At 35.6% G+C, this 15,259-nt stretch overlaps 1 protein-coding gene across 2 annotated transcripts in view; it reads right to left on the reverse strand.

Moving 5' to 3' along the window:
• The window catches only part of PCLO (piccolo presynaptic cytomatrix protein), a 389,747-nt gene that overhangs the window by 97,262 nt on the left and 277,226 nt on the right, over window positions 1–15,259 (reverse strand). The window contains exon 11 of one of the 2 annotated variants that reach the window (XM_038562846.1): window positions 13,095–13,183. The exons of the other annotated variant lie outside the window; for it this stretch is intronic. Coding sequence (XP_038418774.1) covers window positions 13,128–13,183 — 56 coding nt within the window. The 3' untranslated portion in view covers window positions 13,095–13,127. The remainder of the gene's footprint in view (window positions 1–13,094; window positions 13,184–15,259) is intronic. 2 annotated transcript variants of the gene reach the window in all.

Raw genomic sequence — 15,259 nt, forward strand, 5'->3', positions numbered from 1 at the left:
CCCCAGAAATTTCATAAATTATAATAGTTGCTCATGAACAGAAGAAGGAAGTGGGAAAAGAAAATGAGATAAAAAAAGAAAATGAGATAGAGGAAAATGAATGAGTTAATAAATGAACAACCAACACACACAAAAACCACAGACACTCATACACACACACACACACACACACACACACACGAGGGAAACTTACATGAGCCAATGAAGCTGGCGGGCTATGGTATGAGAACCTAATGCCACTGGGATAACAGAACAGAACAAAACAAAACCCAAACTTAGTTAAAAAATAGATACATATATAATAAATCAATCAAAATTTATTGTTTTGTACTTTTTCCCCACTGTTATTATGAACCATGACTATAGATTAATTTCCTAAATCTGGACATTTGCTCTCAAAAGTCATTTATAAATTAGCAGCAGCAGCAGGAAAAACTCAGCACCTGTAATGGTCATTTGCCTTGGCTTTCTAAATCATGAACAAACCCTGCAAGTGAGTTTCGGGGATCCAATATATTGTCCACATCAGTTATAGTAATTAGTATGACTAATGGAGTGTTAACGTAAGAGAAACGCATATAGATGGGTTTTATTGTTTTATAAAGTTAATTTTCAATATTTTACGACTTTAACCAATTTATACATTAACATGAAATGACAGAAAGAAAGAAATGGTGGAAGAAGGGAAAATCAGGAAGGGAAAAAAGAATGGTATCTTCAGTAAAGGGAAAAAATAGTATTTGAATAGCATCCTGCTTATTTACAGGATAAAAGAGATTCCCTCAATCATGACAAGATACTAAAAACCCAGATGTATGTATCTGAAATGTATTTTAAGATATTAAAAACCCACAGAAAACTCACCTAGAAGCATAAAAATCTTAAGGTTGGAAAGTATCTTCTTGAAGAGCTAATCTCATAATGTTATTGCCACTTTTGCCACTGTCATTATGATTTCTATTATTTTTACTCTTGGAATACATAGTTTGATCAAAACTTAAAACAGAGCCTCGGTAAAGAAAATATATGAACCTGGAACGACTTTCACTGAAGCAGTCTCTCTCTGCCTGCTCCCCCCTCCTCACTCTTCAGTTCCCACTCTAGGCCTCTCCTAGGCACTCTCAGGAACCCCGTTTCCCAATCTACTGGAATGAGTTGAGTTTAAAATGACCTCAGAGGGCACACGATATAAGGAGCACGGGGTGTTATATACAACTGATGAATCAGGGAACTCTACCCCTGAAACATTAATACATTAAATGTTAACAAATGGAATTTAAATAAAATAGAATTTAAAAATAAAAATAAAATGACTTCACAACTCAATAGGTCATTAGAACAACTTCCATTAACTACAACAAGGTCGCTAAAGATACCCTGAAAGGAAGGTAATCTGAATTCCATTTTATTGAGAATGTAGTCTGACTTGCTATAAAGGGCTATAAAAATGTTGCTTTTTTAAAAAAACAATAGTCTAATAATACTTTCAAATGCAACAAAGTGTGTGCGTGTGTCTGATATTTAGCATTCAAAAATTTAAATCTGCCTATCTTTTAATAAGGAGCATATGCACTATTTTCAGAAAGATAAATACTTTATCAGAGATGTGTTTTATGAACCAGTGTACTGCTGACTGTTGATACTTTCTCTTCTCCATAATCATATTGTGTTCACATTTACCTTAGGTATTTACAAGCTGTTGTGACTTTCAGCAAACTGGATAATTTGCTATCCTTGGCTTCCTCAAGGGAGATTATATTGCTAGATCACTATTTCAGTTTATTTCTACTCTACAAGGGGGAGAATACTATGGCACAATGAAAGAACAAATTCTTATTTGCAATTTATGAAAATGTAATTTTTGAGCTGGAGCTTTATATGAAAATTTGAACAAATACTTTAGATTCTAAAATTTCTACAATTTTTTACATGATTTTTCCTCATCTACAAATTTTCCTTACATATATACGAGGACTTCCAAGTACAGGAATCATGTCATCTAATTTTTCTCTTCTGCACTCCCCACATTTTCTCTATGGTCATGGTTAGGCTCTTTGGGCTGGTGTTGGCTCCCAGGGGCCCCCTATGCCATCATCATATCTAGTTAATCTTCTCTGAGCATTGCCACATTTATTTCTGGATTGGTTAACTCAGGGGTTGGAACATTCAATCTGTATTCTCTAAATTTGGTTTAAACTTACATGCCAGGCCTGCCTAGGTGGCTCAGTCAGTTAAGCAACTGACTCGTAGTTTCAGCGCAGGTTACATTCTCATGGTGGTGAAATCAAGCCCACATCAGGCTCCACGCTCAGCATGAAGTTGCCTAGGATTCTCTCCCTCTCCTTCCTTCCCCCTCCCCGCTCTCTCTTTCTAAAAACGATGAAAAAATTTTTTTATTTATAAGCCGAAGTGCTAATGCCATTCAAACTAAAAGCTATTTTCAAACTAAAATATCAGAATTTTAACTCTATTAAACTATACATTTAAAAAATATGATATATCACAATATCCTCTCTTCCCAATATAAAGATAATAGAATTAAACTCATTAGAATATTTAACATAAATTTTATAAATATACATTCTTCCAAATTTCAGTAATATTAAACATATATATATATATGAGATTTCAGATAACTTTCTATGTTTTTGCTTTAAGCTACTGTATTTTTATACAATATAAATTGCATAAATAAATAACAATCTGTTTATAAATGAACCAGATTGTTAAGCAAATGTATATGCCATGATAATAATAATGAGAGTTCTTTGAGTAATTTTATATAGCTTGTTTAGGTGTATAACACAGGGCTTGAATTCACAACCCAGAGATCAAGACCAAAGCTGAGATCGAGTCAGACGCTTAACCAACTGAGTCACCTAAGCACCCAATTTTTTGGTAGCTCATAATTAAAGAAGTTGAATTCTGTCTGTATTTAAAACTGCCATTAATTTGGGGTGTGGTCTTGAGCAATTCACTTTCCATGTTTCTTTTTTCATTCACACTTTTAATGAAGAATAAGCAATTAAAATAAGCAAAGTATGTCATACATATATACATTTTCAAATGCAATTAATTTACAAAATAAAAATTCTCACAACATCGTAAATAGAAAAAAAAAACATCTAAGAAACTGTAGTTGAACTGTCTAGGCTTACCCACTCTTTTTTTCTAGGTTGAATACACTGAAATATTTAGAATCAATGACTTCTACACTCACAGATCTAAAATAGATTTAGTTCCAATCATAAAAAACATAATTACAAAGAAAATACGTTATCACATATTTTGCAATATTAACGGTCAATAATAAAAAGGCCATTAAAAAAACATATAAACAAAATGTGTTGCAAAAGCAAGTCACAACTATTTTATAGACTCATGTTATAAAGTAAGGAAGATCCTTGCACATGCCCTAGTTTTCTTTTCTTATAGAATACACTAGAAAGATGAAACATGAGGTGACATGATTTCTAATATCACAGAGTTAGTTAATGGTAGCGCAGAATTATGAACTCCATCTATCCCTCAGGCCAATGCTAGTGATGTAGGAATGAGTCAGGGGCAGATGGAGCTAGGTAGAGAAAGAGAAGGGAAAGGCCCAGAGTCAGGCTCCCAGGAATCAGTGGGCTCCCATAAACCCGGAAAGGTGCCAGAGTCAGGTTCCTACCCATCTCAAGAAAACAGAGATAGGACAGTAAAAACAGAAAAATAAACCTGTCTCCCTAGCTCCAAAAGTGTTAGGGAATATCCTTCCTTTAGTGGCTACTAAGTAATCACAGAAATTCACCAGACCACAAAGAAATAGGTCATCAAGGTGTTATCAATAGACCCTGCTCAAGCCAAGACAGCACAAGAATCTCAAGGCCACGGGCCACCTGACTAGGCTCACAGAAATCCCAGATGCAGAGAAATGTTATGGAGGAGTATTGACCAGAGAGAAGGGAACACCTTGTTTGTGCTCATGCTATTTATAAGAACACCATGCGTGTTCTAAATATAGACATGATATTTACAAATCCACCCTAATATTGACAAGAAATTTACCAGTTCCCTGGTCAGTTTCCTATAAAAGAGAGACCATAAAAGCTCTCAGGGGTAACCCTGTCAGGATCTCTCACATTTTGAGCGCTTTCTCTGTATCTCTGCTTATTAATAAACTTCTCTTTGCTCACTCTGTTGTCTGAGATTCATTCTTCGACTCTGTGAGAGGAGAACCAAGCTCTCCCGTATCACTAGTACCAGCAAATAGAAAATTTCATTCCATTTATACCAACTAAACCTACCTCATAGCCCACCTAAATATAAATGGTGCTCAAACACGCAAAACCTAGCACGAAAAACACATACATTATTTATAATGCCATTTTAATTATAATAAAAAGACAATCTAAAAATTGTATTTTCTTTGTGACAATTTTATTTGAAGACTTGCACATGTGAAAAATAACATTGTTGAACAAACAAAGTTTTGGTGGAATACACCATTTCTGGTGGATAAACAATGTCATTTAGGAATGAAAAAAAGGCTAATTGACTTTCTCCTCTCTGTTCTCCACTCCAGTCCCAGAAAATAAGCAAATATCACACTTACACAGGCACACTGATGGGAGATTATGCTGAACACTGCCATAGGAGGAAAGTAATATAGGAAGGATTACCCAATGTCACTAATTACCAGGGAAATTAAAATAATAATCACACATGTTAGAGTGGCCATTATTAAAAAAAAAAAAAACAAGACAGTAAATGTTGGTAAAGAGGTAGAGAAATTAGAATCCTTGTACTCTTGTCGGTTGGAATGCAAAATGTTGCCATTATGAAAAACAGTATGATATTTTCTAAAAATTAAAAACAGAATTACCCAATCTAGCGATCCTGTTTCCAGGTACTTATCCAAAATAATTGAAATCAGGATCTCAAAGAGAGATCCATTTAAATGAGGATTTAAAATGAGCACTCCATGCTCATTATAGCTATCTATCCAATAGTCAAAATATTGAGATAACCTAAGTATCTATTGACAGATAAATGGATAAAGAAAAAATGGTTTATACATACAGTAGAATGCTGTTCAGCCTTTAAAAAGGAAGAACTCCTATGGGGTATTGCAAATTCATGCTCTTTAAATAGAGTCAAGGTAAACAGGGGAATATAATTAGCTGTGATTTGTGGTTCAATTTGAAGATTATCATGATAGGATTGTGTTTCTAATCACCACAACCTCTAAAGTAAACTAGAATCATGCTCTTCATTTCCTGGAAGGATTGGTATAGATGCTAAAGTCACTCTACGGCTATAGTTTATGATGTTTAGAATTAGATGTATTATTTGAAACAGACTAAAACAATGTGGCTGAGTAAGACAGGAAAATAGTATGTAAAACTTTAATGATTCTGGGAAAATAATATATCATGTGGATCTATCCAATGATAGGTATGTGATGTCATCACGTCATTTGAAGTAGATTGAAGTTCATAAATTCAAAACTTTTTTTAAATTTCCCAATTCATTTTGTTAAAACACCTAGAGTGGATCTTATCTTTTCTTTTTTCTTTCTTTTCTTTTCTTTTCTTTTCTTTTCTTTTCTTTTCTTTCTTTTCTTTTCTTTCTTTTTTCTTTTTAAGATTTTATTGATTTATTTATGACAGACAAAGAGAAAGAGAGAGGCAGAGACACAGGCAGAGGGAGAAGCAGGCTCCATGCAGGGAGCCTGACGTGGGACTCGATCCCAGGTCTCCAGGATCACACCCCAGGCCGAAGGCGGTGCTAAACCACTGGGCCACCGGGGCTCCCTCTTTTTAAAAAAAAATATTTTATTTATTTATTCATGACAGAAAGAGGGACAGAGACATAGGCAGAGGGAGAAGCAGGCTCCTGATGTGGGACTGGATCCTGTGACCCGGGAACCACATCCTGAGGTGAAGGCAGACACTCAACCAGGCGTCCCCTAGAGTGAATGTTTTCAAATGACTTTCTAATTCAATGGTATTACCAGGTTAATACCATCAAATAGAGTGTAACACACTAAACCAAAATGCACTCATGAATGTCTACATACAGTGCTAATTGTATGCACAGAGGAAGCCAGGCTACATGATGCAACTGTACGTGAGAAACGCTTGCCTTAACTGTTGCCTCTGCTGCTTTAAGTATCTCTAGTGAACCATTACGGATTTTGAGTTTAATTATGTTCTTAACCTTTTAAAATATTCTTATATTCTGCATTGTTCTTTTTTAATGTTATTTAAATGTATCCTACTATTCAGACAGCAGATTTCAACCTAAAATATCATCACTTTATCCTAGGAAAGGAGTGTTCTAATAAATACAGGAATATCTGAATCAGTGGCAATGTCACCAACATCATCATCTCTACCGAGAATTAACATATATAGGGACAATATAAATTCCTTTTGGAATACTGGTTGACAGAATGCACAGAATTTTGACTACTGAATTGTAACTTTAAGTCATGTGTAAAATCAGATAAAAAGGAAATTATATTTCTGAAAAGGAAAATTCTAAAAAGAAATCTCCCGAACAAAATCTAAAAGCAAAAGGTAAATGCAAATACACTTGGTCTATCTTATAAGGAAACAAAATGTTTCTTTTGACAAAGAAGCAAGTTTTTATCCTGACCTAAGTACTCATCAGTAGAAATATTATAATGTGTTACAATATTACAAGAATGTTTTGCTTATTTTTGAGCCAAAGATAGTATATCATTGTTATGAATGGTATAATCAAAATTAAAATGGTGAACTTTAAATGTATAAATTCTTTCATCATTTGAGGAGCTAAAGAATCTAAGTAAAATAAAGAAGACATTCCAAACAATAAAAGAAAAATCAATAACCATTTTATTAACCTGAGAGAATCTTAAAGAAATAAAATGAATTAGGTGTTAAGTTGCTTCAAGAAAGTACTAATATTCTATATTTTACATATCAAATTAGCAAATAATTTACATCAGGTTGATAGATGTTCAATAAATAACAAATATAATTTGACGGCAGAATTTCATTTCAGCAGTTCTAAATCACTTTTAATATGTAAAATGAAATTAATATATGTATATAATATGCAACATATTACAATAGCTGATTTTTTCCATTGAGAAACAAGAATTGCCTAAGAAGACATTTAAAAAATATATTTTATTTGATTTATTTGAGAGTGAGCAGGCTCGGGCACACAGGCGCTGCAGGCAGGTAGGGAGGGGGAGAGGGGTGGAAGGTGGGGGCCGAGGAAGGATCCTCAGCTGATTTTCCAGAGGCTGGATCACACACCCAGGGGTCATGACCTGAGCCAAACTTCAGGACAGATGACCAGGCACCCCAGAAGACAACAGTTTAACATCAATAACGACCAACTGATGTAAAACAAAACTCAACTGTTTTCCCTCCAGCTCTCTAAAATTCATGTAGAGACTAATGGTAATATGTAAGAATTATAAAAGCTTTCATACATATACCAGCTAATTATAAGAAGTCCTTTTGAATAAAATAAGTAAAATTAGACCTATTTCATTTGTGTTAATAGCATCAATATGGGACTTTTTTCTTCTTTTTGTTTAACAAAATTATTTTGCCTACTTTTTCTCATTTTCTCTTCATGGCATTCCAGTAAAATAGGTAGGGTAAGTGTAACGTATCCCTACTTTTACAGATGAGAAAGTTCAGCTTTAGAAATTATATTTAGTGGTAGTTCCAAAAGCTAGCTCTCCTGATTCCTCATCTAAGTTCAGAAATACTGGCTTCTTCTCTGTTTAAAATACACAGAACCAAATTATAAAATCTTGAGTATTTTTATAGTTAATATTTTAGAATTAGTGCAAAATTAAAATACGTGAACATGATAAAACTTGCCACATCAAGTCGACAGGTATTTAGTTTGTGTCTGAGAGAGGATCGAGGGGACTAGATTCTGGGTTACTAATGTCAATCAGTTATGATTCTGGACAGGATTGCTTCCAGTGAGGAGCAGCAGCATCAAGGAAGGTAAACAAAACTCTGGCTCCAGGTCTAGAGAGCTCTGCTGGGGCTGGTGGGTAGGAAGCTGAGAAATGGGAGTGAGGATGGGCCACCATGAGTTCCAACAGGTCAGTGTTGCCCACCACAGGCCTCGTAGGTCATAATGAGCTTGGACTCAATTCATTTGATAACATAAGACATAAGAGAAAAGGCTTACAATAATCAAATTGTTATTTTAAACACTGCACAGTTTAGAGATGACCCTACACCTTTCTTCCCCTGTGGCCCTCCCACTTTTGGCAAGTTAGGGTTTCACTCTGTAGGACTGGCATGGCATGCAAGGATTTATGTTTTAAAATGTGGTGGGGTGACTTTAGGCTTACTGATTCTGAATACTGTGAATGGCAACAAATGAATGAACACATTGAGGTCCTTTCACTGAGCTGAAATTTAACACACATGTTGTGTATGTGTGTACGTAAACATACACACAATGTAATAATTTATCATTATGTCCCTATTTCCACCTTGGTCTGAACAGCCACATGGCACGCCTGGAACTATTTCTTTAGTTTCCTAACTGTTCTCTTTCTTTGCTTCACTCCTTCAAACTATTCTAGTTACAGCATTCAGAGTGTTCCTATTTATTTTATTTAAAAATTTTTTAAAGATTTATTTATTTATGTATTTGGAGGGAGAGAGAGAGAGAGAGAGAGAGGTAGAGAGTATGCCCACATAAGTGGGGGGGAGGGGCAGAGGAAGAGGGAGAGACTCTCCAACAGATTGCTGCCAACCATGGAGCCTGACACGGGGCTCTATCTTGAAGCCTTGAGATCATAACCTGCGCAGAAACTAAGAGACAGATGCTCAACTGCAGCCCAAGTATCCACCCCTCCCCTTTTTAAATAATGATTTATTTCTTTACTTAGAGAGAGAGACAGAGACAGAAAATAGAGTATTCCTATTTAAATGTCATTCGGCTTTTGGTCTTCTCATCCCCCACAAATAGAAGCTAAAGTCCTTATAATGGCCCATGGGCTTCTCATCCTGAAGGAGTAGAAGCTGAAGTCCTTGCAATGGCCCACAAGATTCTATCTCTGTGACTACTTTGTCTGGAACTTCTGCGGTCCTCTCTCACATGCTCACTAGCTCCAGCCACAGTGGGCTCCTTGCTGTCTTACTGTTCCTGGCACATACCAGGCATGACCTTGCTCTGGGCCTTTGCCCTTTTTATTTGTCTGCTGTAATACTGATAACTTCTGACTCGCTCTTTCCTTTCCTTGGAGGCTTTACTCAGTTTCGGCCTTCTTGGTGAGGTCTTCCATGAACACCCTCTCTAAATTTGCAACCTCACCCTCCTGTATGCATATCTATGCTCCCTGTTGTGTTTCTCTCCTTAGCACATATTACCATTTTTAAAAGGTACTTATAACTTTGCCATTTTCTGTCTTGCCTACTAAAATGTACAGTCCATGTTTCTTCACTTATGTCCCCAAGGGGACAAGAGAGATTACTTTATATAGCATGATATATTATATATATTATATATATATATGTAAATGGATTACTCATAGACCTCAGCAGACTCCAGCACCATAAATGACAATGATGAGGATCTAAGAAAGAGCAGAGAGTAAAAAACAAAAGTAGCTTAAGAGAGAAATCTTATTTTCTTCCAGTGCTCACTGTAGCTTCCAATACTTATGAAAAGCCTTTAATCTGAATTCCTTGAGTGCTGACATGAAAACTTGCATTAAAAAAAAAAAAAGAAAGAAAGAAACCTTGCATTCCCACAGAATATTCTTTCTGAGTCGACACTCATCACTCTATCTGGAACACAGCAGAACGCTGAAACTCTGTTGAGCTAGTTTTAAAAAATAACAAATGAAATAAATGAAAGCCTGGAAAGATCTGTTTCAGTTCTTGGACAGTTTCTTGCCTTGAGAAGTTTACAATCTGCTGTTAGAAATTACCTGAAGGTTATCTGGGATTCTTTTGTATGGAATTATATTTGTAAGTTCCACTTAGTTACTGTACTGGCTCTTTCTTTTTTAAAAAAAGATCTTATTTTTTATTCATGAGAGACACAGAGAGGCAGAGACATAGGCAGAGGGAGAAGCAGGCTCCCCATAGGAGAGCGTGGCTTGAACTCAGGCCCCCAGGACTGTGACCTGAGCAAAAGAGAGATGCTCAACCCTTGAACCACCCAGGTGCCCAAACTGTACCGGTTCTAAGACATGTGGACTAAACCAGTGTATTCTCAATATTTCTCTTATTGCAACTAAAACATAAAGTACCCCCAAAAAGTCATTAAAGAAATGGCTTTTTTTCCCTTAAAGGTATCTTCTAGTTCTTCAGATTTATTTTATATTTTTATCCATTTTGACCTCCATCAAACATGACCTCCACAGCGAGTACTTTCTATCCACTGCTTCTAGACTGTAGGCACCTTCGAAGCAGGGTCAGCATTCTAGGATAGACCTGTATAGAGTAGTTACGGAGTACATGCTGTAACCCATACACATTCTTCATTACTTCTGGTATTCCTAATAGTATCACCTCCACTCCTTCACAACAGCCTTTCCTTCAAATCCCCGCCTTTTGCCTCCATCTAACTTTTCAGTATATTACCATAGCACCCCAGTATGTTCTTACAACACTGCAGTAAGCACTTCAGTGTCCTTCCCGTTTAGAAACATCTCATGCAAGGATGAATTCCAGTTTGCAGGGCCTGAAGCTTGTACAGTTTTAAGGAAAAATATAAAGTTATGGATACCATGATAGATACAAAGTGGATATTTGCTAAAAGGACAATGGAAAACACAACAAATTACAAATGCTGAAAAGGCCACAAATGCCATAAACATCACCCGTTCCTCAGAACGTCCTGAAGATTTGTAGGGAGCTTTGTATAGTGAGGGAAGAGCCCTGAGACTTACTTTCACTAGTGTCATAATTTCTCCATTCTGATCTCATTTCTCTTTTCGTCCCAGGTAATCACCCTCACATTCTTAATGCTGGTGCTTGAATTTTCATTTTATCCAACTTAATCAGCTCATCATGGCTCACATGCTACTGTTTCACCTTCTTGTTCCAAACCTTTAACCATGTTTCTTCTCACTCTCTCCCTGACATCTCTTCAACAGGTAAAGTGTCTCTTAAGTATGAATTATTGAAGGGCCTAGCGGAGGAGCCTGTACATTTAATGCACAAGATCCAGTGGGCTTCTATGATTTGTCAGAAGTCCCACACAAAAGGAGTTGATGAGAAAGATGAGTCCAGACACTGAGAGCCAGATATCTGACACGTACACTACAGTTCTGCTCACTAACAAGATGTGTTTTCAGTGACTAACAGACCATGAAAGGTACAGGAACAGATATTCATTGCATTTGCATCCATAGATTTTAATCAGATATGAGGTTTACTGATTAACATATTGTTGATGAGGGATAAAATTTAGAAGCCTTTTAAAGATTAGTCAAAACTTTGGTTTTACAGTTAAAATGAGAAATGGCTTAATCACTTCAGGCATTAAGGTGTTTGTTTTTAATTTATTCAGGCCTGTTAACTGAAATAATATTCCATTATAGCAGACAGCTCTAACAGTTCAGTGATCTCTTATAGGAAGCCTGAACCTTGTAAGATTCATTGTCATCTACGAAAATAATTTTATCTGTCCTTAACAAAATAACTTCTATGGCGAGTCTAGTGCTTTATAGTTAACAAAGCACATAAAACATATCGGTTTCTTTCATTCCTGTGAGGTAGGTCTTAAAACCTCTCAATTGTACAGATGAGATAAAAGGAGACTCAGAGAACATAAGTAACTTGACTAAAATCATGAAGAAGGCTTTTAGTTCCTGTGTTCTGACTCAACTTTGGTGCTTTGTTAATTAGAAATATCCTATGTCCCTGCACTTCGGAGATCAGAGCTGATCATGGTCAATTAGCTAAGCATGTATGTACATTTATAAGGGACATGTGTAAGGGACACAGAATTCAAGCTTAATAGGGCAAAGGTTCTTCTCACCATCAAAGATCTCCAAAGTGAAAGGAAACATGATCTTTTTGCCACATATATAAAACTGCTATGTCAAACACTGTATTTAAATGTTTCTAGTACATTATTTCTAAATCTGACCATTATTATCTCAATTTTCCTGCTGAGAACACCAAGGTACTAAAAGCAAAACGATGTATCCAGGCAGTTAAGTACAACAGCTGAGTTTAAATCCTGATCTGTCTGACTTTATTTTTTATTATTTATTTATTTATTTATTTATGATAGACATAGAGAGAGAGAGGCAGAGACACAGGCAGAGGCAGAAGCAGGCTCCATGCCAGGAGCCTGACGCGGGACTCGATCCTGGGATTCCAGGATCGCGCCCTGGGCCAAAGGCAGGCGCCAAACTGCTGAGCCACCCAGGGATCCCCTCTGTCTGACTTTAAAAACATTCTCTGTGCATATAGGACATGCTAAAGCATGGGAGGGCTGAAGGCCTAGTATGAATATTAAAGACGGTTCAGCATCCTTGCTTCCAAAATAGCCACTCCAATTCACACACACACTAAATTGTAGACTTTTAAAGTGTATTGACTAGACAAATCCAGAAATTTACGTATAGAAACAATTGTTTATCAAGAAGCAGAATCACTTGAACATACAGAGATATTTCAAGATATGCTACCCTTAGTAATAAAGGGAATCAAATTAGGGTGTGGATTATTACACTTAAAAAAGTGTATAAAACAGCGAAATTATTTAGGTTTCTTGATGTCCCTATCAGAAATATTATGACTCAAACACAATTTTCCTGTGATTAATTCTAAAATAAATGGATAAAACAGATAGATATATTTCTTTGTCCTGGCAACATAGCTAATCATCAATATCCTGACAAGGTAAGTAAGATATCAGTGCATCCTAAAAGTAATATATTACAACCTACCAGTCCAGGTCCCCAAAATTTCTTCTTTTTCTTTCCATAGGAAAGATTCCTAAATATTTATTAGAAAATCTTTGTATTAACATGAAATGGGATCTTTTGTCATGTGTACCTGACACACCAGCTTGCAGGAATTTTGAGAAATCTCATGCTAATGACCAATCCGTACCTGGTAATCCCCCTGGAACAAGAACAAGGAAGCTCACTCATCTGTGTGGTGTGTTTCTTGATCTCCAACCTTGATCACTGCCATGCCATCTGTAACATATGCCAAAAAAGCATAAGCAGAAATAGAGACTTTCTTGCCTAGGAACATTCTCCCTTAAGTTACACAGGAGTGTGTCTTCTAGCAATTACTACTGGAATTAACTCTCCTGCCATAGTCTTCTTCCTAACAAGGATTTCCAGAGGCCAACTTCATACATCAAAACCGCCACTCCAAAAACAGCTAGCCTCACCTTCATACCAATTATGGATAGTCAACCATAAATCCAACAGCATTTTCTCGCCAGAAACCCTGTCAACTCATCTCTACAAAAAGCTGGCTAGCTGGATCAATATCACCTACATTGAAACAACTAGAAACTAAGAATTTAACAATATCCATGAATTAGAATTGATGCCATAGGCATATTTCCTCACAGAATAACATGTGGATGAAAAAACAGGTGTAATGACCTGGGAGAAGCTAATTTTCATATAGCCCTGGCTAAATCCAAAAGCAAGCAGTGGACATGGTTGGTTTTAAACTTTGCTCTTCTATTCTATGTCTCTGCTGATTCTTTCAAAGGTTCTTGAAGCTACATTTAGATCTTAATACTTATCTTGGCTCCAAATGGCTTTCTAAAAATCTTCCAAACAAGTGTGATTTAATCATCAATAATAATAATAGAGATACAAGTTATCTTCAAAACTAAATGATTGTTTTGGTTCATTGACTAGAAGATGTTCAGTTCTTATGGATTTAATGTTCTTTTATGGAAATTGTTGAAATTTTAAAAGTATCATATCAGTAATGTATTTCACAATTATGATATACAATACTAAAAAAAATTGGAGAATGAGTTCGAGAACTTCAGTGATTAAATGAAACTCAGAACCAATGATATTCACATTAAGGATTATATTTGGCCCATTATATCTCCTAAATAATATTTGATTTTATTTACATTTCTTACTCTGCCTTTTCTGGGGATAGAATCTTACTATAAGTAGATGTAAAATGACGCAAAATTGTTATTAAGTTTAACAACTGCTATGTGTTAATTTTTTTACTGTCTTAACTTATTTTACTGTAGGGATTCAGAATACGATGATTAAACCTCTAGGAAAAACAAGAGTCCAGTATTGTGAACACATTTAAGACTCAAAAAGACATGACTCAGTATAAAAAGATATTTTTTCCAAGTTAATTTATTCCTTCAATACAATCACGACCAGATTTATTGCTTTTCTTTCTTTTTTTCTTTTTTTACTACCAGATTTCAACAAAGATTTTTCTGAAAGTTGATAAGAAGATTTAGGAATGTATATAAAAGGTCATAGGTCAAGAGTTGTCCCAAGAGGCTTGTGAAGAACAGCAATATGGCACCTACAACATGTCAGGACTTAATATAAAGATATCAGAGTTAAAACAGTCTGACAATGATGTTGGGATACAAAACAGGCCAGTAGACTAGAACAAAGATGTCATAAAAGACCCACACATGTATTAAAAAAATTCAATATCTGACTGATGGAGCATTATAGATCAGTGGGAGCAATGATACACTATTCAATAAATAGTTCACAGACAACTGATTGTCTTTATTGAGGGGGGAAAAACCTAGTTTCTACTCAGACCACAGATAGATTAAAACAACTTACTTCTATGTGTATAAGGACATTATGTGTAAAGTGGGAAAAATTTTACAATGTTTAGAAGAAAACATGGAGCAATATTTTAAGACTCTTGGGCAAGGACAATTTCCTAAACAATACAGAACATTTATAAAACTTAACAGAAACAAAATGATAAACTTGACCATATTAAAATTTCAACTTCTGTAAAAACAAAAAAAAGACATACAAAATACAAGCTACATAGCAGGCGAAGACATCTACAGCCTACTTACATGACAAAGGATTACCAGAATATATAAAGATTCCTTCAAATTCAATTTGAAAATACACAAAGTAATCCAATTAAAGAATAAGCAAAAGAATAGGCAAATTGCAGATGAGAAAAACCCAGGAGCTAATAAGATGAATAAAACATTATCATACTGAACATTACTGAAGGCAAAGTAAACAAAACACACACCATCCCACAATACATCTGGAAAAGGAAATTTA

The sequence above is a fragment of the Canis lupus genome, chromosome 18 (genome assembly GCF_011100685.1).
Source record: "Canis lupus familiaris isolate Mischka breed German Shepherd chromosome 18, alternate assembly UU_Cfam_GSD_1.0, whole genome shotgun sequence".
Taxonomy (NCBI): domain Eukaryota; kingdom Metazoa; phylum Chordata; class Mammalia; order Carnivora; family Canidae; genus Canis; species Canis lupus.